At 38.5% G+C, this 25,229-nt stretch overlaps 1 protein-coding gene across 5 annotated transcripts in view; it reads right to left on the bottom strand.

Annotated features, from left to right (window-relative positions):
• Positions 1-25,229, bottom strand: part of TPK1 (thiamin pyrophosphokinase 1) — a 325,794-nt gene that overhangs the window by 253,858 nt on the left and 46,707 nt on the right. For all 5 annotated transcript variants that reach the window (XM_038559277.1, XM_038559275.1, XM_038559278.1 and 2 more), the window contains one exon: positions 9,752-9,823. In XM_038559277.1, the coding sequence (XP_038415205.1) occupies positions 9,752-9,823 (72 nt within the window). The remainder of the gene's footprint in view (positions 1-9,751; positions 9,824-25,229) is intronic.

The following is a 25,229-nucleotide window of genomic DNA, read 5'->3' as shown; positions in this document are numbered from 1 at the left end:
TAAAAAAAAACAAAAAAACAAAATCATGAGTTGGACACTTAACTGAGCCACCCAGGTGCACCCCCCAGATGTATTTCAAATATCAAGTACTGAAACTGTGTTACAAATTATGTTATTATGGTTACTAGAATAACACAAAGCTTAGGAGGGAATCTTGGGAATGAAAATAACGGAGGTCTTTAGTATCTGATAATATTTGTATTATAATACCCAGAATGATAAAAGATCTCTTTCAATAGAAATGGACCATCATCTTGGAGATAGGAGTGGTAAAATTAGGTCTCCGGTCTCATATCAAACAAAACGGATTTTGTGCTATGCCACTAATATACTGAAATGTCTTCTATATCAAATAATCTTTTTGTAGTCTCCCAAATGTTTCTGTATGACTGGGACAGATCTTTTCTGCCAGCCTTATTTACAGGGACCACAGCTTGTACATAACTGTTTTACTTAATGGACCTGAACGAAGTATGCAAATTGCTCATTGGATCTTTGGCTCAATGTTCACTTAAATGTGCTCAAAGCATAAGTTCTGCGAAACACTAAGCACAGAAAATGACACAAATGGTATCAATTTGGTAGTTCAATAAACTGTGATAAGCTTAACTATTACAGGATTCTTAAGTCTAATGACTAAGCTACTCATTACTAGAACAGATGCCTCCCAGATCATCCTAACTAAAATCTGAAAACCTAAAGCCTAGCATTTTCCCAGAGAACATTCTGCTAGGCCTTTGCCCCAATATACTCAAGGAACGAAAATGTACATGCTATTTTACCTATCCAGGTAGTCATAACCAGCTTATACCTAAAAGTTAAACTCATAATTAACTATTTAGATCACAATGAAGCCTTACTAGAAGGTGTCACTATTTCCGTCAAGAATCTGCCATTAAATGATTCACACTGTTCAGTTCTACTGAATGTGTTCAAAAAATAGAATATTTCCTCTTGTAGTAGCTTAAACAAATGTTTTGCCCTAAGGTCTTCTCCTCTGGTGCCCCATTCAGGTTGGCTAAATATCACCAGCTAGACATGGAAAGAATGTGGACCAGATTTTCTCTCAGCTAAATGGGTCTTCCAGTGAGGTGGTAAAGAACCCGTTGGTTAGACCCTCTCACTATCGTTTTGCCTCCCAGTGGCAGCTTCTTCCCAAAGATTCCAAGCAGCTATTCTTGTAAAACTAAAAGCTCAGAGAGGCTCAGCTTCCCCCAAAGACTAATACTACAGAAGAGTTCAAGTTAGTTTTTAATCTATAATTATATACAAATACTAACCAATGGAAATGTTCAACTCCTCTATACTCGATTAAATAAACTTCCAGATGTAGCTGGCCTTGAAACACCCTCTTACAAGGGAGAAGCCACTAAGCAAAGGAGGACAAACACTTAATACACACAGAGACACTAATATTTATCTACCACACAACAGTATATAGGGTTTAAAGTAGGATCTGGGTAAAAATAAATGCTTCTAGATTCTGAAGGGCACAACACATGATACAATGGGGTAGAAAATGTCAACTCCACCATGTTTCTCTGGTGGCTTCTCCAGCATGTTCTTTCAGAAGTCTTTCACACTAAATGGATTAGCTGTATTCTGAACTGAAATAGAGAAAAACCACCAAAGAGAAACCTTTATTTCTCATTACAGACTGCTGGGAATTGCTGATAAACATGGCAAATCTGCATTTCAGGGAAGGCCTCCTAACTCCCGAGTACCTTGATCTAAAGAATAGAAAGAAAAGAAATGCAGTATGTTGCATTTGCCCCTGGAGAGTTATCCAGAGGGGATGTTCTACTGATGTGTTCCAGGCTTTACCCCATCTAGTTAGCATAGAACTAGAATTCTTTGGGACTTTTTTTCCTTGTACTTTGTTTCACCAAGGATACCACACTACATAGGCTGCAGCTCAGTCTCCTGAGCAAGGGTAACTATCAACAACATGCTCATACAGCTCTCATTAACCACACATCAGGATCACTCCAGTGAGGCTTAACATCAGGCAAAAGAAAGCTTACGTGTGCACACAGATACAAGTAAATATTAAACATGGAGTAAATGTCAGTAGTTTTTATATGCATATTATATATAAAACATAAGTAGCTTTGCTAACCTGGAAGCCATTTTCTGGTCACATCTAAAAATGACATACTAGGGGCACCTAAGTGGCACAGTCAGTTAAGCATGCAACTCTTAGCTTCGGCTCAGGCTGTGATATCAGGGTCCTGAAATAGAGTCCAGCATTGGGCTCCATGCTGAGCACAGAGTCTGCTTAAAGACTCTCTCTCCCTCTGCCCCACTTCTCTGTGTGCACATGCTCTCTTTCTCAAATAAATAAATCTAAAAACAAAACAAAACAAAGCTGATCTACTAATTAGGACACAGGCCTTAGTGGCATAAACAATGAAGTCCAACAGGCAGTTAAAATGTCTACACTACCTGCCATGAAGCATACAGAATCATATGGCCTGGCACTCATCATTTTAGGGGCATTTTCTTATTTGGTTTCATCTATTACCCTGATACTGAAAAATACATATGAAAATCGTTTCATAGGAAATAGTTAAAAAGGCAAAAATCTAAGCATGAAACAATAAGGAGAATAGTAAATAGTTACTAGGAACTGATTTTTTTTCATTACAAACCATGATGTTTTAAATTTTTATAATGCACACATATTTCTATAATTAAAGATGGAAATTTAAAGAAGAAATCATTTATATATCACAAAAATAAAGTTAATCTACGGTTTTCATAAAATTATTTTAAAGCTTTAAGAGTATTATAATAAGAATATATGATAAATCTCTTTAGACACTAATGTCAAAAGATAGGAGTACTGCTGAACTGCATAATTTTCTACTCTTGTATAGAACAGAAGATGTACTTTACCATAATAATTTAATGAATAAAGAGGATATACTCCAATGACACATTTGTTAGCACCTCAACCATCAAAGGCATAAAATCATAGAGGCAAAAGGTGATACATTTGCACATGAGCTATGTGGAAAGAACAAGAGATTAATGAAAACTTCAGTTCTAACTAGTTGTACAAGGAAATACAAAATAAGCATCTGGGAGTCAGAGAGCAGAGGGGGAAAGAAATGAGTGACAGAGTTCAAGTTTAGCAGAAGCCGACTTCTACATCATTTAAAACCAAGGCTGAGGACCGAAGAATCAGAAGAGAGAGCAACAGATATCCCCTGTGCATGTACCTGCTCTTGGGCTCCCAGAAGGGCAGGAGGATTTCCAGGATCTCAAAAGCATTAAAGATCAACAATGGCCTCCAGAAATTGCCAACATGACCTACAATCACTACCCTCCCAGGCTAGTCTCACAGAAGAGAAGAGAAAACACCCTCAGGCAAAGCATTTTGTATCCATTTTCAAGGTGCTTTTCCTCAAGGATGGATAAGGTGACATTTATAAGTAATAGAAAAACAATATGAATGCTAAGAAAATGATCACTCTACCTAGGTAAGGTAAGGGAACCTTCCTTCACCAGAGGCAGCACTGGTGCTGGACTTTAAAGGATGAGAGGATGTTTGCAAAATGAATAAATAATAATCTAGGCTATGTACAAAAAAGGAACAAATGTCCACTTTTTTTAATCAATCATTAAACAAGCACAAAGAAAAAAAAAATAAACAAGCACAAAGAAATAGCTGTGAGATAGGAGGCCTGAGAGAAAACAAAACACAGTATGTAGAAACTGACTCTTAAAAAAAAAAAAAAAAAAAGGACCAGGACTAGCCCTTCCAGAGACAGCTATAATAGAAGCATTAAGGTAATTAAAAAAAAAATTTTTTTTTAAAGACACATTTATTCAGTGTCATGATCAGACATTTAGCAATCAACAGCATGGGTGCAAAAAAAAAAAAAAAATCTACATTAAAACCCTTTGTTGGAATGCTTTACACTTTCCACAGAACAGAAACTAAAATAACCTGTTATACAATTAGTCACAAATACAGTCCTCGAGTTTTTTGCCCATACACATGAGTATTGTCTAAAACATGCCTTCTTTGTAGCAGCTAGGCCCTGCCACCACTGTGCTTGGCTGAGTTCACAAATCTGTTGTAACCTGTGGCTTCCCTGTCACTTCTCTGGCTCTCCCCTCCTGCTAAGCTTTGTTTCCTGGCAGTAATTAAAACCTTCTGCCACTGCCATAGCTGCTGCTGCTGACCGAACGGCCATAGCCACCTTGGTTTAGTGGTTTGACAAAGTATTGGCCTCCACCACCATAGGGGCCAGAGCTTCTGCCTCCAAAATTTTCTCCTTTCATAGGTCCAAAATTTGAGGATTATTGTAATTGCCAAAATCGTTATAGCTTCCGCCACCTCCAAAGTTGCTTCCATCATTACCAAATCCGTTATAGCCATCCCCACTGCCACCGTATCCACCACCACCTTGACTGCCACCGAAGCCACCTCCACCACTGAAGTTTCTTCTACGACCACCACCAAAGTTGTCATTCCCACCAAAACCACCTCCACGACCACCACCAAAGTTTCCAGAACCACTTAAGTCTCTTTGGGTGGACGAAGCACTAGCCATCTCTTGCTTCGATAGGGCTTTCCTTACTTCACAGCTGTGGCCATTCACAGGATGGTATTTTTGAATGACAATCTTGTCTACAGAGTCGTGGTCGTCAAAGGTCACAAAAGCAAAACCTTTTTTGCCACTGCCTCGGTCAGTCATGATCTCAATCACTTCAATTTTCCCATACTGTTCAAAATAATCTCTTAGATGATGTTCTTCAGTGTCTTCTTTAATGCCACCGACAAAAATCTTTTTCACAGTTAAGTGGGCACCGGGTCTTTGAGAATCTTCTCAGGGAGACAGCCCTCTTTGGTTCCACGACTCTCCCGTCCACCTTGTGTGTGGCCGAGCGTTCATGGCTGCGTCCACCTCCTCCACAGTGGCGTACATGAGGAACCCAAGGCCTCTGGAGCGCTTGGTGTTGGGGTCTCTCATTACCACACAGTCCGTAAACGTCCCCCATTGCTCAAAATGGCTCCTCAGACTCTCTTCGGTTGTTTCGAAGCTCAAACCTCCAATGAAGAGCTTCCACAGCTGCTCAGGCTCTTTGGGAGACTAACTTAGACGTGACGGCAGTGGGAAGGGAGACTTTAACGATGCTTACTCGGCGGCATCCAGGGGCCGGTAATTTTAAAATTTTAAGGTAATTATCAAAAAACATGTTTCCATGGAAATCCCTCTAATAGGGATAAAGTATACTAATAGATGTAGTAAGATTAAAACAAGTGATTGATACCACATATGTTAAAGCAAACCAATCAATCTACACCTAAAAATAGCACGTATTCAATTTCTCTTATTTTGAGAATAATCCCACTGGAAATGAGGTAGAGATCCCACTGAATAGAAAAATGGGAATAGAAGAAAAAAAAAAAAAACCACCTTATATAATACAGATTTTCTAACCTTGGGTGAGCTCAACTTCAAATAACCAGTTAAAAGGAGGTTACCAATTCCTAGCATACACAGTTTATAAAGGAAAGGAGTAATACAACAAAACTGTCAAAGCAAGGTTCTTTACAGCAGACTTCTACATCATTTAAAACTTAAAACTGGAAAGCTTGGGTGGCTCAGTGGTTGAGCATCTGCCTGTGGCTCAGGTCATGATCCAGGCCTCCTGGGATCCAGTCCCACACTGGGCTCCCCATGGGGAGCCTGCTTCTCCCTCTGCCTGTGTCTCTGCCTCTCTCCCAGTGTCTCTCATGAATAAATAAAATCTTTTAAAAATTTTTAAAACTGATGGCAATTACTAGCACGAGATCAGTTTAACTAGTAAAGCAAGTCAGAATTCTATTAAAAACTGATTTATATAAGGTGTTTTTATTTCAAAAAAGAAAGCATAAGGCATACAAACATGACCAAAGTACAGTCAATCAAATACTATGATAATTTCAGGTACTTAAGAAACAAAGATGAGCGAGCTTATTCTAAGGACTTGTGACTCTCAGAGCATCTGACCTGCCTTCATGAGGAAACACCTCATGAAGCATAGTTAGTCTATGCTCCCCTAATTCAACTGTAGCCACCTGAGAGCCCACCGTTACATCCCAGCTTTGGATGCAAGGCCTGACCTAGAATGTCCTCAGCAAGCATCAATTACAAATGAACCAGAAGGGAAAACACTGATGCTATAAAATCAAAGGCGTTGTTTCTATTTCCATTCATGTATGCTTCGTGGGCATCCTCCTTTTAACCTCAAAGATCTGCCTGATTTGTCAAAATGTTTTCAACTTTTTAAAGCCTCCTTGGAAATGAACCAGATACAGTGCTCATACCCTGGCATGATCTGAAGGTTACCAGAGAACTTAAAAAAGAGAAATCAAGTGATAAAAACCAACTGCTTTTAAAGGAAAAGAGTGTTACACTGTAGATAAGTACCTGGCATCAGTGTAATCTGATAATCTATTCATAATCTAATTCCCATGGCCACCATGTTCTATGGATCAAATGGAAAAGACAGAAAAGCCATGAACTCACATTAAAAATGATATATGTTAAGAAGTCAAATGCCTAGAAACCTGATATATGGTCCATCTAAAACCTCATCCCAGGTAAGTGAATGTCAGATTTTTTATTAGTTTTTGTTTTTTTTAATTTTATGTAATTCAGAGTTCTCCTATTACCTTTGAAGGTCCTGGTAAGCATAGTGACCCCAAGGAGAGAATAACTGATCTGCACAAGATATAAGTAGAATCCTTCAAATACAAACATTCTGATTTTTCTCTACTTATCACATATTTCAGGGTGACAAAGACATTTACTGGAAGAGAAAGACTCAAAAAAAAAAAAGTTAAGAAATCTGAGAGCAGTATCTTTTCACAAATGCCAATAACCTCTGGTAGTTACAGAAAAATTAGATACTGGCTACTGTCCTATCTGCCTTTTCCTCTACCTACCTACATATTTGTTTTATATCTCCAGATTAAATTGAGTACACAAACTGCTGGGACAGGCAGGGATTAAAACTGACCAAGACCTATAACCAAGAAAAATCACTGAAACTTCATGAGGTATTAAAGAAAAAATACATTTATAATCTTCTCTACTTTTAATCTCCCTTGAATCCCTTCTCGAGTCATTTAAAATAATTGCATAATACATCAAGTAAACATTGCAAAAGTAATAAATCTTCAAAATAGTCTTTCCCCTTAAAGAAATCTCAGGAAATACCTACTTTCCAGAAGTCTTCAGGTAAGATAAATCATCGATTTTATATAAAAGACTTACACATGTGTAACAGACTTCGAATTTGTCTGTGTTTTGATAGAATAGCCTGGGTTTCACCCCATGATTTCTGCTCTTCACAAATCTTTAGATTTGTTACAGAGAGTTACAGAAAATGTCCCATATTCGGGACAAAGAGGAGCAGGCACGCTGCCTCTGGCCCTTGCTCAAATCCCAAGCCACAATACTGCCTTCCATCCCAGGCCCTTCTGAAGGCTGTTCTATACTTTTGTTAACATCAGCAACTCAAACTCAGAGTTTCCCTATTTTTTTTTCTTTTTGTTTGGTTTTTGTTTTCTCTTTTCAAATTTTTATTTAAATTCCAGTTAGTTAACATACAGTGCAATATTAGTTTCAGGAGTAGAATTCCATGATTCATACAACCACCAATGCTCATCAAAACAAGTGTCAATACCTCCTCCTCAATACCCAATTTTTTAAGAAGATTTATTTATTTTAGAGACAGCATGCATGCATACATGTAAGGGGAGGGGCAGAAGGAGACCAAGGGAGAATCTTAAGCGGAATCCCTGCTGAGTGTGGATCCTGATGCAGGGCTCAATGTCACAGCCCTGAGATCCTGAGATCAGGACCTGAGCCAAATCCATATAACCAACTGAGCCACCCAGGTACCCAATACCTTTTTTTTTTTTTTTTTTTACTTTTACTTAGAAGACGAGCAACACAAAACAGGACACTACAAACAAAAAATCATAGCTTCTTTGTGAGAATCACAAAAAACCTATTCTATCTTTCCTCAGTACTTATTAACAGTTCCACTCTTTACAATGGTTAATGGTTCCAGAGAGCCAAGAATTATCCTGGAGATATATATGAAAACACATATAGATAACCTAAAGAAAAGTTCTTTTGGAAATGAGATTTATCTAACCATTTCACTCCATGTTACTCTTAGATACCTATAGTTCTTTCCATGTATACAGACTGACCTAGCATTCATTTCTTACACAAATTAAATATAGTTGGTGTGTGTCCAGCATGAAACTTTTTCGAATCAAATTCATTGCAGGAAACTAATGCAATGAGAAACTTCAGTCAGCTAAAAAAATCTACATTATTTCACACTATGGACAAAATAGGACCCTTCCCCCCTCTGAAATCAGACTTCCTACATGTGGTTTTCCTCACCCAAGATTTCCAGCAGTTCCTGTCAATGATTATTTTATTTTTAAGATGTGCGATAAAACACAGCTGTTCACACACTCTCCTAAAAATATAATAAAACCTGATAATGAGTTCAGCTACAAAAGATGTGCCTAACCAGTTTACTTTGGTATTAATTAGCAATTTGAATCATATTAAATTCACTCTTTCACTGGTTATAATTACTAAGCAATTACGTGCCAGACACAGCACTAGGCACTGAACTGACAACAAAAAGACCTTTCTGATGGCACCTGAATGCCTAATTACAAGCAAGTGAGAAGTTCTATGACAGTGAAGTTACTGATTAAATAACTTTCCAACTTTCAGTAGAACAATGTGACATTTTCAGTTGGCTAAACTTAGAATAAAGAGTTTTCATGGTAATCACATAGGACAATAAAAATTCATTATACAAAATCATCCATAATGATCTATTCCCTCTTAGTATCACAACTACTTCTGTCCGCAGATGTGAGCCTATTGACAGAACAGGTTTGCATTATAAGACACATAACCTTGATGCTGAGAATATTAAAGATTTCTACAATAAGAGAATCATCTGAAATATGCATCAATATATCAAGAATCATGTTCTTCTGCCTATCTAATTTGGCTTAAAATTTACATTGCTAACCTTAACACAAGTATCCCCTTTGAAAAAAGCTCAAGATTTCATGGAAAAGCTGAGGTTCAAAACAGCAAATGATATTTAATACTATTTTCTAGCCTAGAGCTAATGCTATAAAAACGAAAAGGATAATGTAAAAAAAAAAAAAAAAAAAAAAGGCAGTTAATAAAGCCTGTTTCTTAAAGGAAAACTCACAGAAGTATTAATTCTGCAAAACTATGCATGTTTATATTTTTCAGCATCCCTAGAGATTCTAGTATATGGTTAGTCTCTCTCTCTCTCTCTCTCTTTTTTTTTTTTTTTTTTTTTTAATTTTGCAAATCTGGTCACCCTGCAGATATCTCATTGTTGGATGCTAGGATGAGTGAGGCTTGAATGATGCTTTTTATTGTGGCTTTTTATTTACACCTCAACAAACAGTGAGTACTCAAGATGAACTACATAGTGGATCTGAAATACAGAGTAGTGATGCTACATTGTAATTCTGTCCTTGGGGGTCCATGCTGTGGAAACCACCCATAGAAACTGCTTAGCATAAAAGCAGATTCATTCACCTGATAATTCAATAATTAAATTACTTCAAGCTCCACTTTTTGGTATTGTAGTTAGATTCTGGAATATTTAGTAGTTTTATTATCCTAAATAAAGAAAGTAAGGAAATACAAACACTAATTAAGATTACCTTTGCTCCAAAGATGGCGAACACATTTGTCCAGGGGCTGATTGAGAACGACAAGGCAGTATTTCAACTTCCCTATGAAAAAAAAAAAAAGTGAAATAAGTAGGTGAATGGAGTCAGAGGCCTCTGTTACCCTCATCTGAGTCTGGAAACATTTTACTAATCCAGATTTTCCATCTCCAGAGCTAAATTTCAACCACAGCTAATTTCTCATACCTTAATTTTAAAAGACACCAATATTTAACTACATCTACTTTATTCAATATGTCTGTCACATTGCTATATTGCTGAGGAATTGATTTAAAAAAAACAATTTATCATAAAAACAAGTGGGGAAGCTTCTTTTTATAGGGGGTGAGGGGCATCCACTCTTTTGACACAACTCCTCTTCTGTCTGTCTGGTCCGACATCATCCTGACATTACTTACCAACCAGTAGGGCCTGGAGGACGCGTGTTTTTACACTCATTCTCATTTATTCACATTCTCTCTCCTCCCCATACAAAATTTTGTCTGTGTATGCAGAGAATCCCACTAGCTCTTTTCATGGCTCTTTTATTCCAAGTTTTTAGATGACACTCAAAAAAAAATGAAGACACTCAAAAGACAGAGAAAAGTTACTTCTCTAACAATCATTTCAAGCCCTTTATTATGTACTAAAAATAGTGCAAAGCAAAATGCAATCAGGTTGTTGAAAACCTGTCATTCAGCTCAGTCCAAGCACTCCTTTTCATTTATGGAAGAGAAATGTTTGTTTGGTGATAAGAAAAATTAATTTTTTAAGCAATCTCAGTGTTAGAAATGGAACAAGATAAGGAAATGAAAAGGGGATGCCATCATCCACAGCACACATTCTTAAGTGCTGATTATACTGCAGGTGCTGAGAGTACAAAGAGAAATAAGATTACAGAGTATCTGTGAGATAAACATTTATAATGAAGAGGATTTATTCTACAGTACAAGAGAAGTATATGAAGAGGAGCAGGTAATACAGAGATGAGTGTGGCAGGAGTTCAAAGCCCGGAAAGTCAATAAGGCCTGGTGTCACCCTAGAGATCTTTGTGAAATGAAGATTTTTGAACTTGATTTTTCCTTAAAAGGAAAAAAAAGAAGTTAGAAAGAATAAAGGAAGAGGCATTCCAGACAAGGAAAGCACCACACAGGAAATTGCTATCCTTTGCCATTAGGGTTACTACCATGCAGTTGCAGAAGCAATGCCCTAATGACAGGAACCCAAGACATAAGACCAACAACAGAGATTTCAGACACAGTGTTTAAATAGAGAAGTGTAAATTGTGACATACAGGAAGGATTTAAAAGGGATGCAGAAATGAGTAGTAAAAGCAATCTGTGTCTATTTGGTAATCACGCATACAGAGATAATAGCCAAGGTCAGAGAGCAGCCCAGAAGCTAAGATATTGCAAAGAAAGGGTAGAGACAAAAGAACAAAGGATGAAAGCAACACCATACTGTTTTGCTCACCACTACAGAGCTGAAGGACATCAACAAAGGAAATGCAGAAGGAAAAGCCAGAAAGGTACAAGGGCGAAGAGCATACTTCCCAGAATGCGCTGTCAATAACACAGCTTGCTGCAGAGATGTCGCAGAGACTAAACAACCAGAAGAGGCCAACGAGGAGGGGCAATCTCAAAGCAAAACCTGAAAAGTCACAGAGGGAGCCTCAAGAACAAGGAGTTAGTAAACCAGGAGGCGGATGCCTCTTCCTAAAAAATAAAAAGTGAACTCTGAGAAATGCAGGGGAACTGGCGGCAAAGTAGGGAGAAGGCTCTTTAAATATAGGAACAATCTTAAATTTTGGAGAGAAGGAAGAGGAAGAAAGGCTGGGATTCATTCATTCATTCAAGCAGGCTTTTATATAGGGCACAAATTACTCCTGTTCAGGCACTGCTGAGCTTCTGGCCGTACTCAGACTTACATCCTATTGACGAAAACAGGTACTGAGATCGAGGTACATGAACACATGTAGGACACACAGAACTCAGGCAGAGGTGGAGTGTGGCTGATTTATTTACATGTAAACAAAAACAAGGTGAAAATATGGAATTACAGTACAATGTGAACAATTTTACAACAACCACTGTAAGAAGTGGATTACAAAAGATGGCAGTACACACCTTCACAACTACAAATTCATTTAGAGTTAACTAGCAAATAAAGGACGTCAGAGCCATCTCTGATTTCAGGACTCTTCCCACTAATTCTGGAGAAGGGAAGCAGGAGTAGGCATAAACAAGTTAAAACAGCGATGACAAGAGGTTTGAGAGTTGGCAAAAATCACTTATCAAGAGGTAAAGGGAACCTAGGATGCTCCTTTGTGTGGAATGACTGAATGACTGTGGCAGAGACCAGCAACTGCCTCAGGATATTCTTTTTCTTCTTTAACAACAGAATCTTGAGGGGGTTTTTCATTTTGTTTCATTTTTGGCTTTTACTTTGTTTTGCTCTCTGTTTTTTGTTTTACGCACATTACTGTCCAGATGAAAAACTATATATCCCAGACCTTTGTAGCTAAATGTAGTTTTTAGATTAAGTCTGGCCAAAGAGACATGTATTAGACCTTATTTATAAGTTACTTGCAGGGAGTCTCCTTAAAATGGAAGGTGCTCGATCCTCTACTTCTTTTCTTCCTCCATCCTGCCAGCTGGATCAAGAATTGAGGAACTGCTGAATAAAATTTGAGCAGCCACCTAGGATGATCAAACTGTTGTGCCCAAGATCGCGAATCCAAGAAACCACCAAGGAGCCGACACTGATGCAAGCGCACGAGGGTTTATTTATAAGCTCAAGCTTGGGTCCAAGTGTACCCCACACAGGGGAGCAGGGACTTGGACCCTGAGGTGGGTTTCAGCTTAGTTTTAAGGACTGGTCTAGGGGAACTCCAGAAGGGGGGGAGCAATTCCTCAGGTTCTGTTTACATTCTGATATGGGGCCTTCAAGGGCATTGAGCTCTGTTCTTATTCTAATAGGGGCTTCCTGCCTTTGGCTTGGGCTGTTTTTATTCTAATATGGGGCTTTCTAGGACTTTAAGCTGTAAGCTGTTTTCTTCCTGTAACTGAGGTAAGGTAAAGTTCAGCTCTTATTCACAGGGGCCTGGGATGGCTGTACTTGTGATAACACTGAACTTAAAGTGGAATGGCCTTCATTTTGTCGGCCTCCACATTTCCCCCTCTCAGAGGAACCTAAGGAAGGACCCAATCATGGGTCCAGGTTGCTCTCAGAGTGAGCCAGGAGGAATGATTAAACCAGGATTCGAACCAACCTTGTTGCTGTTCTTGCTCCCATTTACATTCCAGCGAAGAAGCAACATCCTACATTAAGGCAGTGCATAACCCACCCCCCACCCTTTGTTGTAAGAAGACTAAGTCTAATCCCCTTCTATTTTGACAGACAACCTCAGACTAGGGAGTCTTAGCTTTAGGGGATTGTCCTTGTCTGTTTGGCTTTTCCATTCTGGAACAAAATCCTTGAGAACGGCGTGTGGGTCAGCTGGTCGGACGTGGGTGTAGCGGACCCAGGGAGTAATCCCGTCGGCCTTGAGAACGGTGGGAGTGGTCAGGATCAGGATGTAAGGTCCCTTCCAGCAAGGTTGAAGTGTCCAGTGTTGGTATCTCTGCACGTCGTACACCCAGTCACCCGGCCGATATTGATGGGTGTCCGGGGGTGGCCCAGTCTCATAGAGGGCCCTCAGCTTAGGCCACACCTGCTCATGGGTTCATTGTAACATTTGGAGGGAGAAAAGAAGTTGGTGATCATCAAGTTCAGCAAGCACCTCAGGTTTTAAATTGGGGATAATAGGTGGAGGAAGACGGAACATGATTTATGAGGTCTGGGTTTTGAGTCGGCTGTCTGTCCTCTCCCAGGACAGACTTCCAGGCTTCTACCTGAATTCGTTCTCTCTCCTTGGTGGTGAAGAGAACCTGCAAGAGCTATTGGCAGTCATCCCAAGTAGGCTGGTGGGTAATGAGAACAGTATCTAAAAGCCTGATTAGATCTCTCGGATTATCAGAGAACTTTGCATTTTGGGTTTTCCAATTATATAAATCACTGGTGGAGAATGGCCAATATAACATTAGCTGTTTGCCAGTCTCGTCGGGGGGCCCCATGGTGCGGAGAGGAAGGGTGGTGGAGTCAGCCGGCTCCGCATTCAGAGGTGGGGCTGTCCAGTGGGTCTGACTGTGTGTCCCCACTGCTGCCCTGCGCACAGGGACTCCCTCGTCAGAGAGGGGTGGAGCCCCTTCTGCAGCCCCGGGTGTCTTCAATGGAAGGGTGGAAGGGGGAGGGGGTGCCCGGTAGGGTGGCAGGAGAATCAGGTCCTCCGGGGAGGAATCCTGGAAGACCGGATATAGGGGCGCTTGGGGCATAAAGTTGGTCTCCTTCTCGGCTTTCCGCAGGGCTAGAATCTGGGTGGGTCCTGCTTTGGGGGGTAAAAATGGTTTTAGCCAAGGAGGGGGGATTCTCAATCATGTCCTGCCAGATCAGGATGTAGGGCACCTGGTCAGGGTGGCCATCCGGTTTGTCCCTGAAGATCACGGCCTTAACCTGTAAGATAATAGGTAGGTGAAAAGTTCCTTCTCAGGGCCATCCCACGTCAAAGGTTGGCCATTCTGATATGCAATAAATTTGTAATCTCTCTGAGTATGTCTATGCTCGGAACACGAGCTCTTTCCCTAACATCTGAGAAGTGGGAGAGCATAAGAGACAGGGGAGTGGTTTCTGTCTCCCCCATTATGTCCCCAATCCACACCAAGACACAGACAGTAAAGACGATTAACAAGGGCCCAACAACACAGACAAATGCAGTTAACAAGGACATAGTAACATAGACCAACATTTCAATGCGACCACAGAGACAAAATGGAAAGTAACCTGAAGGGCTGGCAGCCGGCCCTCCTTACAGATGAGGACCCCCGTCCTCCTTACAGACGAGGACTCCTGTCCTCCTACAGATGAGGACCTCCATCCTCCTTACAGATGAGGACCCCGTCCTCCAGGTGGGGGCAAGGGACGTCTCCTCAAGACCCCCGGTCGACAGCCTGCCAGCACGTCCACCTAAGCCAATGTCGACCCAATACAGACTGGAATTCCTACAGGTAAAAGTACAGTTCAGAGCTCCTAGAAAATATGCGCACAAAAGGTGGAAAGAGTTGAGTGCACTCACCATGCGTGAAACCCTCCGGATGGGGTCCTGGGGGTTTCTCAGATCCCGGACGAGCCCCCAAATGTTGTGCCCAAGATCGCGAATCCAAGAAACCACCAAGGAGCTGACACCGATGCAAGCGCACTAGGGTTTATTTACAAGCTTGAGCTTGGGTCCAAGTATACCTGACACAGCGGAGCAGGGACTTGGACCCCGAGGTGGGTTTCAGCTTAGTTTTAAGGACTGGTCTAGGGGAACTCCAGAAGGGGGGGAGCAATTCCACAAGTTCTGTTTACATTCTGATATGGGGCCTTCAAGGGCATTGAGCTCTGTTCTTATTCTAATAGGGGCTTCCTGCCCTTGGCTTGGGCTCTGTTCTTAGTCTAATATGGGGCTTTCTAGGACTTTAAGCTGTAAGCTGTTTTTTTCCTGTAACTGAGGTAAGGTAAAGTTCAGCTCTTATTCACAGGGGCCTGGGATGGCTGTACTTGTGATAACACTGAACTTAAAGTGGAATGGCCTTCATTTTCTCGGCCTCCACAAAAACAAGAGGAACAGCCTGAAGGAGCCTGGGTCCCCCATGACTCCATGAAGCCTCCATTCCACCACTTCAATGCCTGCTTACAGACTTCTTTTCTGTGAAAAAAACTAAACTTCTACCTTAAGTCACTATTACTTGGGGTTCCCCTACTCTATAGAGAGAAACTAAGTGTTAATGCAGCGATCAGGCTGGGTCAAGTTGCAATAATCTACATAGGAATTGGAAGAGGCACAAGCATGCATCAAAATGCAGGAAGGGAAACTTTAACCCATTCATTCAGCATGGACAGAACATCAATACAGGAAATTTGTAGCCTGGGGGCAGCACCTAGGTGGCTCAGTTGGTTAAGTACCCAACTCGATGTCAGCTTAGGTTGTGATTTCAGGGTGGTCACATCTAACCCCCTTCCCCCAGGACTCTGTGTGGGAGTGGGGGGGGCAAGGAAGTCTGCTTGATATTTTCTCCCTGTCTCTCTCCCTACTACTTGCCTCCCTTACTAATAAATAATTTTTAAAAAAATTAATCGCTTGACACATGGTAAGTGTTCAATATAATGTTAATGGCAAGGAGGTAATAATTTGGATAAATCAATGGTCCTTTAATATATTTGACAAGGTCTGCACTGCTAAAAAAGGCATTCAACAATATGATACGTATATTTAAATGAAGGAATGAAACTGCCTTCTGTCACAGATTCTTTGATATGTAAACTCAGCATTTTTGTGGCTCAAGAGCAATGTGATGAGGGGGAATGGAACAGCTTTATTATCCACACTATTGCTCCTCTAAACCAATACCTTCATGAAGGTAATACCTGGGAAGGCATTTTTGAAAAGAATGATGCGGTTTAAAATTAGTAAATCTTAACCGTGCCATACATTAAGTCATTAATGATCAAGAATTAACTACTTCACCAATTTCTACATATAACATTTATGTTAAGCTTGTTCTATCTAGGTACTAGGAACTGATGTCCTTTCCTTTTTTCATCTAGTCTCCTCTGGAATTTTAACTTGATGAAATCAGTTTGGCATTCATTTCACACTCAAAGCCCTCATGATTATTAATCCATAGGTTGCAGAAAAAGTAGCATCCAAACTACCTATTATAACTGAACAGTTTATGGCAGTATACTTCAATGCAGACATTCTAAAATCTAGAACACATCACTCTGGGGTACTAAATCATGGGACACTGCCTTTGACTCTAAATTTACCAAAATTTATATGAAGAGGGAAAGTCAGGAACATGGAAAGAAGAATATGGATAGCACTACTTCAAGTATTTTTTAAGCTGTCACAACAATATGGTTCTGGGATACACACACAAAAAAAAAATTAAAAGGCTATGCAGAACTCTCTTGTTACACTATAAAGACTACAGATTTTTAAATCAAGTATCCTAAGGCAATCTCAAAGAGAAATGTAAGACAAGAGGACATGATTGCAAGAATAAGAGAACTTTTTCTTTATAAAATATAAACACACTCCATTTTAAAGAACACAACAGCATAGACTGGCCTCAACTTCTCAAACATTAAGTCAGTAGTACCAGAATTGCTTTCTCAAAGGGGTTTCAATTATAGCAGAAGATGAAAACTCCTAATCCTGAATATATCAAAACCCAAGTACTCCAAAGGTACCTGGAAATCCTGAAGTAAGTACAAAGAGAAATTGCCACAAACAGGATCCTAAGGAGATATGACAAATATGTGAAAGGGACCCAGAAACAGAAAATTAACATTAGGTAAAAACTAAGGAAATATGAATAAACTATGCAACTATTAATACTGGTTCATTAATTATATGAATGTACCATACTCAAGTAAAATATTAATATACAAAAAAATTGAACATGGTAGGGGCCATTCTATGTGAACTCTCTTCACTATTACAATTTTTCTGTAAATATAAAGCTTTTTTTTTTTAATAAAGTCTAAATTTTTTAAAGTCCTGGAGCAAGGGAAAAAAAAACTAAAAACTATTCCATAAAGTAATGATTCAGCAATTACTTCAACAAGGGTCACTAGAGTCCAAAAGTCTGGATTTCAAATATAAAGTCAAGGAAAAAAGCCCATTGCAACGGAAGACAAAGACAATTCTATTTCATTTTGGAAAAATGTATTATTTCAAGATTATCTTTTAATTTAGAAGGTAAAGCAAGGAAACAGAACAGCAAATACCAAAAAATCCAATTTCTATTTCAGATCATTTTTTTTTAAATCCAGTTTATTTAAACAGAAAAAGAAAAATTTACCAATTTCCCCTACCACCCATATCTACCTCTAGTAACTACCAATCTGTTCTCTGTATCTATAGGTTTTGTTTTAGATTTCACATATAGAAAACATCATATGAGATTTTTCTTTTGCTTATTCCATTTAGCATAATGCCTTCAAGGTCCATCCATATTATAGCAAATTGAAAGATTTCATTCTATTTTAGAGCTGATTATTTGCACTATATATATATATACACACACCAAAATTTCTTTATCCATTCATCCATCAATGGACACAGGTTGCTCCCATATCTTGGCTATTGTAAGTAATGCTGCAACAAACATGGAGATGTTTTTATCTGTTTAAATTATAAATTAGTGTTTTAATTGTCTTTGGATAAATATCCAGAAGTAGAATTGCTGGGTCATATTGTAGCTTTTTTCTTAATTTTGTGAGGAATCTCTATACTGTTTTCCACAGTGACTGCACCAATTTATATTGCCACCACTCATGCACAATGATTCCCTTTTCTCTACATCCTCACCAACATTTGTTATTTCTTGTCTTTTTTGATAATAGCCATTCTAACAGGCATGAGGTGATCTCTTGTGGTAGTTTTGATTTGCATTTCCTTAATGATTTATGACATTTAGCATCTTTTCATATACCTGTTTGTTATCCATATGTTTTCTTTTGAAAAGGTCTAGTCAGGGGTACTAGATTGGCTCAGTTGGTAGAACATTGGACTTGATCTCAGAAGTCTAAGTTTGAGCCCCATGTTGTATGTAGAGTTTATTTTCAAAATAAACTTTAAACAAAAAAAGTGAGAAACTGTCATCTGCCCATTTCTTCATTGGATATTTTTTTATCGAGTTGTACAAATTATTTGTATATTTTGGATAATAGCCCCTTATCAGATATATTATTTGGAACTAGCATCTCACTTGTCCTTGTAGTAAATGGTCATGACTTATTATAAATGAGATTTCCTAAAGAAAAAGAGCTCGATCCACACAAAGGCATAATCACTGCACCATTACTCACTTCTCTCTCAATACATTATGATGATGCAATTTACCTGTGTGACAGATTTTTACAGAAACTAATCTTTGCAAATGGCTGAGTACCTTAAAAATATTTTTCAACACATGTTAAAGATAATACAAATTCTGCAAAAGCATAATTATACATGAAAATGACAACTCATCATTCCTGCCTAAAACTAAGAGCTAAAATTAGCTCTTAACTTTCAAATACAATCTTACCAATTCTGAGAAGACCTTGGTGGATGGAGGGAGGAAGGAAAAAAAATGATAGGAAAGAGGGAAGGAAGGAGGGGAGGAAAAAAGAATAATAGTAAGATACAAACTTCAGATTTACATCAATTATCACAAATGAATAAAGTCTATAGAGAAGTAGCTATCAACCTCACCAATTTATATTGCCACCACTCATGCACAATGATTCCCTTTTCTCTACAACCTCACTGTGTATGAGCATCACAGATTTTTTTAAAAACCCAATCTCCTTCCCTAGAAATCTAATTCAACATGCTGCCAGTTGGGCCTGTGCATCATATTTTTTCAAAACCGTAAGAGAGTCTAATAGGCAATCAAAGTTGAGACTTGTATGGTGCCTTGAAATATTAACTAATAATAGTAGAAAGCCAGGGGATCCCTGGGTGGCTCAGTGGTTTGGCGCCTGCCTTTGGCCCAGGGCACGATCCTGGAGTCCCAGGATCGAGTCCCACGTCAGGCTCCTGGCATGGAGCCTGCTTCTCATTTCTCCTGTGTCTCTGCCTCTCTCTCTCTCTCTATGACTCATAAATTAAAAAAAAAAAAATTAATTAAGAGTAATATTTTTTTCAAGTGTGTACAGGGAAATCAAAACTGTCAAGTCATTTTGTTCTTTGAAGAAATAAATTGCATGTGGAAAAGCAGAAGTATTTAAAAGCTCTGAAGAAATATTTCATACGAGTCTATTAAAATAATCAAATTACCAATGGACTAAGCATTGGTAAATCATATATAAGAAATTGCTTCAGAGAAAGTAAAGAGTAGACATTAACAGATACCTCCCTGAGAAATCCCTGGCTCTACCCACCAAGAGTGACCAGTCAATATACCCCAGTTGCACTAGCATAATAAAATCTGCCCCCTTCCATTAGCAAAGGGCCCTGGTTTAAGGGATAAGTTAGATGGTCATTCTGCCATCTACCTTCAGCTGCCACTCCATCCCTTTGTTTCAGTGTTCATCAAAATGCACTTCAATGAAGTTTTCATCCCACCACCTCCCGGAAATAACTAGTGTCTCAGTCACCAGTGACCTTCTATTTCAAAATTCAACAGCTGAATATAGGTTCTCATCTTGCCTGACACATCTCCATAGCATGACAAACTAGATCACATCTTGCATCCATCCTTCCTGAATCATGTTCTTTCCCTGACTTTTTGGAAACTATTCTCCATTGGTTCTCCTACCTGCCAGGCCACTCCTTCTCAGGATCCTTTGCAACTTCTTCCTCGTCTGCATAAAACACACTCAAATATTTGTTGGGTACCTCTTCCGATTGTTTACATTCATTTATAATATATTTACTCCAGCTACTTTCTCTACTAATCAAGTGACTCTTCTTCAATTCTTATTTCTCTGGGGATGAACAGTTTCCCAACTTAATACAATTCCTTACAGAATGAAAAAATACCCTTGTAAAACACAATATCCCTTTCTAGGTTCTGGAATCCTCAGTACTACTCTTAAATGACTATTATACAAAACGTTCCAGGAGAGACACTGGAAAAGTAAGCAATAAAACCAATTGTCTTGCCTTAAAACAGCAAAATGGTGTTTTTTAAATGTTTATGTTTGGTTTTTTAATTTCAATATATTTATATTAAAAAAAATCCCAAACGCAGTTGGCCCATTTTTTCCCCACTCCTCACTTTTGGCAACTAGCAATCTGTTCTCTGTACCTACAAGCTTATTTTTTGGGTTTTTTTAGATTCCACGTAAAACAACAGATCATATGATTGTCTTTCTGTGACTTATTTCAAGTAGCATAATATTCCCAAGATCCCCCCCACCCCAATGTTGTCACAGATGGCAAGATCTCCTTTTCTGTGACTGAATAATATTTCAACACATATATATATTTTTTCTTTATATAGTTATCCATCAATAGACACTTAGGATACCTCCATATCTTGGCTATTATAAATAATGTTGCAATAAGTGTGGAGATACTTGTTTTTCTGAATACCCAGAAATGGAATTGCTGAGTCATAAAGTAGCTCTATTCTTATTTTGTGAGGAACCTCCATATCGTTTTCCATAGTGGCTGCACTGATTTATATTGCCACCAACTGTACACAAGGGTTCCCTTTTCTCCATATGATTGTTTTCTCCCCTTCAGTAAGTTGTCCTTTCTTTTGGCAATGCTATCCTTTGCTGTGCATAAGCTTTTTAGAACGACTTCTCCCCTCCCCCCCCCCCAAAAAAAAGAATGACATCCCAACTGATGCTTTGGTTACCATATTTAAGAAAAAAAAAAAAATCATCACCAAGACAAATGTCAAGGAGCTTACTCCCCTTTTGTTTTCTTTAGGAGTTTTACAGTTACAGGTCCCATGTTGAAGTCTCTAATCCATTTTATTTTTTGTGTATGATGTAAGATAGTGGTCTAGTTTTATTATTTTGTGTGTGTCCATTTTTCCCAACACTATTTATTCCCCCATTCTATATTCATGGCTTCTTTGTCATCAATTGACTATATAAGCATGGGTTTATTTCTGGGCTTTTTTTTACTCTGTTCCATTAACCTATGTGTCTGTTTTTATGCTAATACCGTACGTACCATTTTGATCACTACAGCTTTCTAATATAATTTGAAATCAGGGACCTTGATGCCTCAACCTGTGTTTTTCGTTCTCAAGATTACTTTCACTATTCAGGGTGTTTCATGGTTCCATACACATTTTGGATTGTTCTATTTCTGTGAAAAATGCCATTGGAATTTCAATAGGGGTTGTATTAAATCTGTATGTTCTCCTGGGTAGTCTACGCATTTTAACAATATTAATTCTTCTAATCCATGAGCATGGAATATCTTTTCCATTCATTTGTGTCTTTTCTACTTTCTTTCATCAAGGAACTATAGTTTTCAGTGCACATGTCTTTTACCTCCTTGGTTAAATTTACTCCTAGGCTCTTCATGCAACTGTAAATGCTCTTGATGCAACTGTAAATGGAACTGTTTTCTTAATTTCTCTGATAGCTCATTATTAGGGGGAAAAACAGATTTTTATGTATTGATTTTGTAATCTATAACCTACAACCTTAGAATTTATTAGTTCTAACAGTTTTTTGATGGAGTCTTTAGACTTTTATATATATAATATGTCATTTGGAAATTGTGGTGATTTTACAGCTGCCTTTCCAATTTGGATGCATTTATTTTTCTTGCCTAATTGCTCTGGCTAGGACTTCCAATACTATATTGAATAAATGGTATCTTGATCATTATAAATTCAGACAAATCTAAAGAAACTGGAGATGTTCTGCAGAAGTGCAACTAAAATAAAGAGTTTGGAAATTTTTTGCCATAAGATTACATGAAGGCTTTTCAGGTTAAGTGGATATTTATATTTAGTGCCTATTCCAGGGGGAAAAAAAAAAAAAAAAAGCCATGTATTACACCAGAAAGCCCTGCAAACCTTGTTCTGTATCTAGTTACTATCATTCTATCTACAGGTTGAAAGTATATTTAGATTCTAAAAGGTTTAAATCAGTTTCTGTGAAGAACACTGCCTACCACAAAGCAACCATAAATGGTTCTGTCCAAGTTTGATGACCCTCATATTATAAAAATTTTGTCACTAAAAACAAAATTCTCCTGATAAATTCTCACAGGAATACACTATGCCAGAGATGCATTTTACACCTGGTAAGCTTCTATTGTGTAGGTAGGGGGAATAAGAAAAGGAAGTTAAGTCTAAAAAGTTTTAAGTCTTTCTGAACATAAAAGAAAAGTCTATACCAAGAAATATTTTCTTTTTTCACTTTTGCAAAGGTTAGCCATATACTTGTTCCCAAAAACACATTCTCGCTGTAAGTCAAATGAAGGAAACGGAGTTCTTCATGTTGGAATACTGACACCTTTCGAGTTACTGACAGAATTCAAAGCTGCTCCATCAACTGTCCTTTGCCCTGCTGACCTGGACCACAATAAACTGTGTTTCCCGTCAATCAATAAATCAATCACTGCCTACCAAACTGTAGATGTAGTGTCATAACCTTAAGGGTTCATCATGAAGTACAAAAAAATTATAGTCCTTCACATTGGTTTTGACATGTTGACAGCTAGGTCCTTGATAGTACTCACACTTGAAAAGTCGATTCATAACATTTTCTGAAGGCAGAATCCATTTAAGTTTGGCACATGCTTCTAAATCAGAAGGCCTTCCTTTAATCCCTAGGCTACTCCTGCAACCTCACTGGCCATCAGTGAGGGCCAATGAGGTTCAACACGCCAAAAAATACTATCTTTTAAAATTCATTCTCTAGATTTTCTATTTGGGCTTGGTTAGGTACCATGAGAAATACTGGGAGGACTGGGGGAGGGGGCTTCACATGTAGCAATCTTATAAATAATGACAATATGGAGAACTTTAATATTCCTTACACAGGATTTTGACTCAAAAGGAATACCAATATTTATAACCAAAATAAGTCCAAATTAAGCTAAAGTGGGATACATTCAAACCAGTCCGATATTCTCTGAGGCCTCTAGTTCAGAGAAAACAAGTGACATTTATTTGGAATTTCAGAGTTTACTAGACACTGACTCAATGTCCTTCTCGAATTGACACCGATTATACAGCACATCATGTCATCAAAGCACTTCTAAATAAAAGTCTTTGTTCACTCTTTAATAAAAAAATAAAGGAAATAAATACACAAATTTTAATTCTAGAGAACCATGTACCACAAAGTAATTTGGATTACAGACACACAGTCCATCATATCAGGAGGCAAAACCACACTGGAAGAAATCTTACTAAACTCAAGGTAAATAAACATCTTTAGCTCATGAATGGGCTTTTAGAGAATTCAAGAGGAACTTCTATCAGTAGGCTGAGCTTTGACAACAAATGACCTGCACTAGGACAAAGGTAAACATTCTCACACACTAACAGCTAACGACTTCAGTGGCCCTCACACACATCCAGGTCCAGGTCAACAGGTCAGATCTCTCAACTCCTGTTTTTGTTTTGTTTTTTTCTTTATCCTAGAAATGATATATACACAAATTCTATAAGCAAGGCCATCCAAAGATTTGTTTTTATTTTTAAAAGAATAAGAACAAAAACAATGCATTAGCATAGGTTTATGCTATGTTCCTCACAGATGACTCCGTATCTTTTAATATCAAACAATCTCCAGTATAACAGTAAAGAGAAAAAGCAACGTGCTAAACGGATATGTTATACAACCATCTGTGTGAACATTTTATAAAGAAAATATATCATATATTTTTGCAAATGCAAAGAGGATCTATCAAAGAGGAAAGGTGTTAAAACACAAAAATAGAAGGGAGCGTTAATTTTACATGTTAATCTTTTATATCTTGTCAACCTAGCACTTGTGCTTATAGGATTAAAAAAAAGTAAAATAAAATTTTAACCAATGGAAAGAAACGAACATTTCAGACAATATTCCTCCAACCCAAAAATTCTGGCCAACAATCACTGAATGCCACAGCGGAATACAACAAAGAATTACTAAAATAGTACATTATTTAAGTTTTAGAGTAAAAATTAAAAGCAGATAATTTGTGGACCACTCGAGCAATCTTTCCTCCCAAAATTACCAGTAATTTAACTATTTAAACCGAATGCTTTTAAAAGTGCTTTTTAAGCAGTTAGGGAAAGTGACTCACAACCAGATTCTCAGGACAGCAAATAAAGATGCAACACACTCTACTTTATAGAACAGAACGCAGGGTTTTTTTTCCTCCTTGCACTAAAATAGGTCATAGGAAACTAGAGAAATATTTGTTCTTCAAAGCTTAGGGTAATAAGATTTTTTATATATCTGTGTTCCATTTAAGAATGTACCCAACTCTTGGGGATCCCTGGGTGGCTCAACGGTATAGTGCCTGCCGATGGCCCAGGGTGTGATCCTGGAGTCCCAGGATGGAGTCCCAGGATCAAGTCCCACCATCAGGCTCCCTGCATGGAGCCTGCTTCTCCTCTGCCTGTGTCTCTGCCTCTCTCTGTCTCTCATGAATAAGTAAATAAAATCTTAAAAAAAAAAAAAAAGAATGTACCCAAGTCTCAATTCTGTTAGTATTTTCCTACTGCTCTCACAAAGAACTTTTCAATAGTTACATGAAACCTCATTGAAAATGGAGTGTGGAGTCCTGAAGGGGGCGCTCTCGCACACCAGTGCTCCTGTGCTCTCACACACACACTACCCACCCACTCTCAGCCTGCATCACCAACAGGAAGACTGCAGGTTCAGAATTATTTTGACAAGGGATGGGCACTTTTCATTTCACATA

The sequence above is a fragment of the Canis lupus genome, chromosome 16 (assembly GCF_011100685.1).
Source record: "Canis lupus familiaris isolate Mischka breed German Shepherd chromosome 16, alternate assembly UU_Cfam_GSD_1.0, whole genome shotgun sequence".
NCBI classification, from domain to species: Eukaryota; Metazoa; Chordata; class Mammalia; order Carnivora; family Canidae; genus Canis; species Canis lupus.
This window is presented reverse-complemented; position numbering and strand designations above follow the sequence as displayed.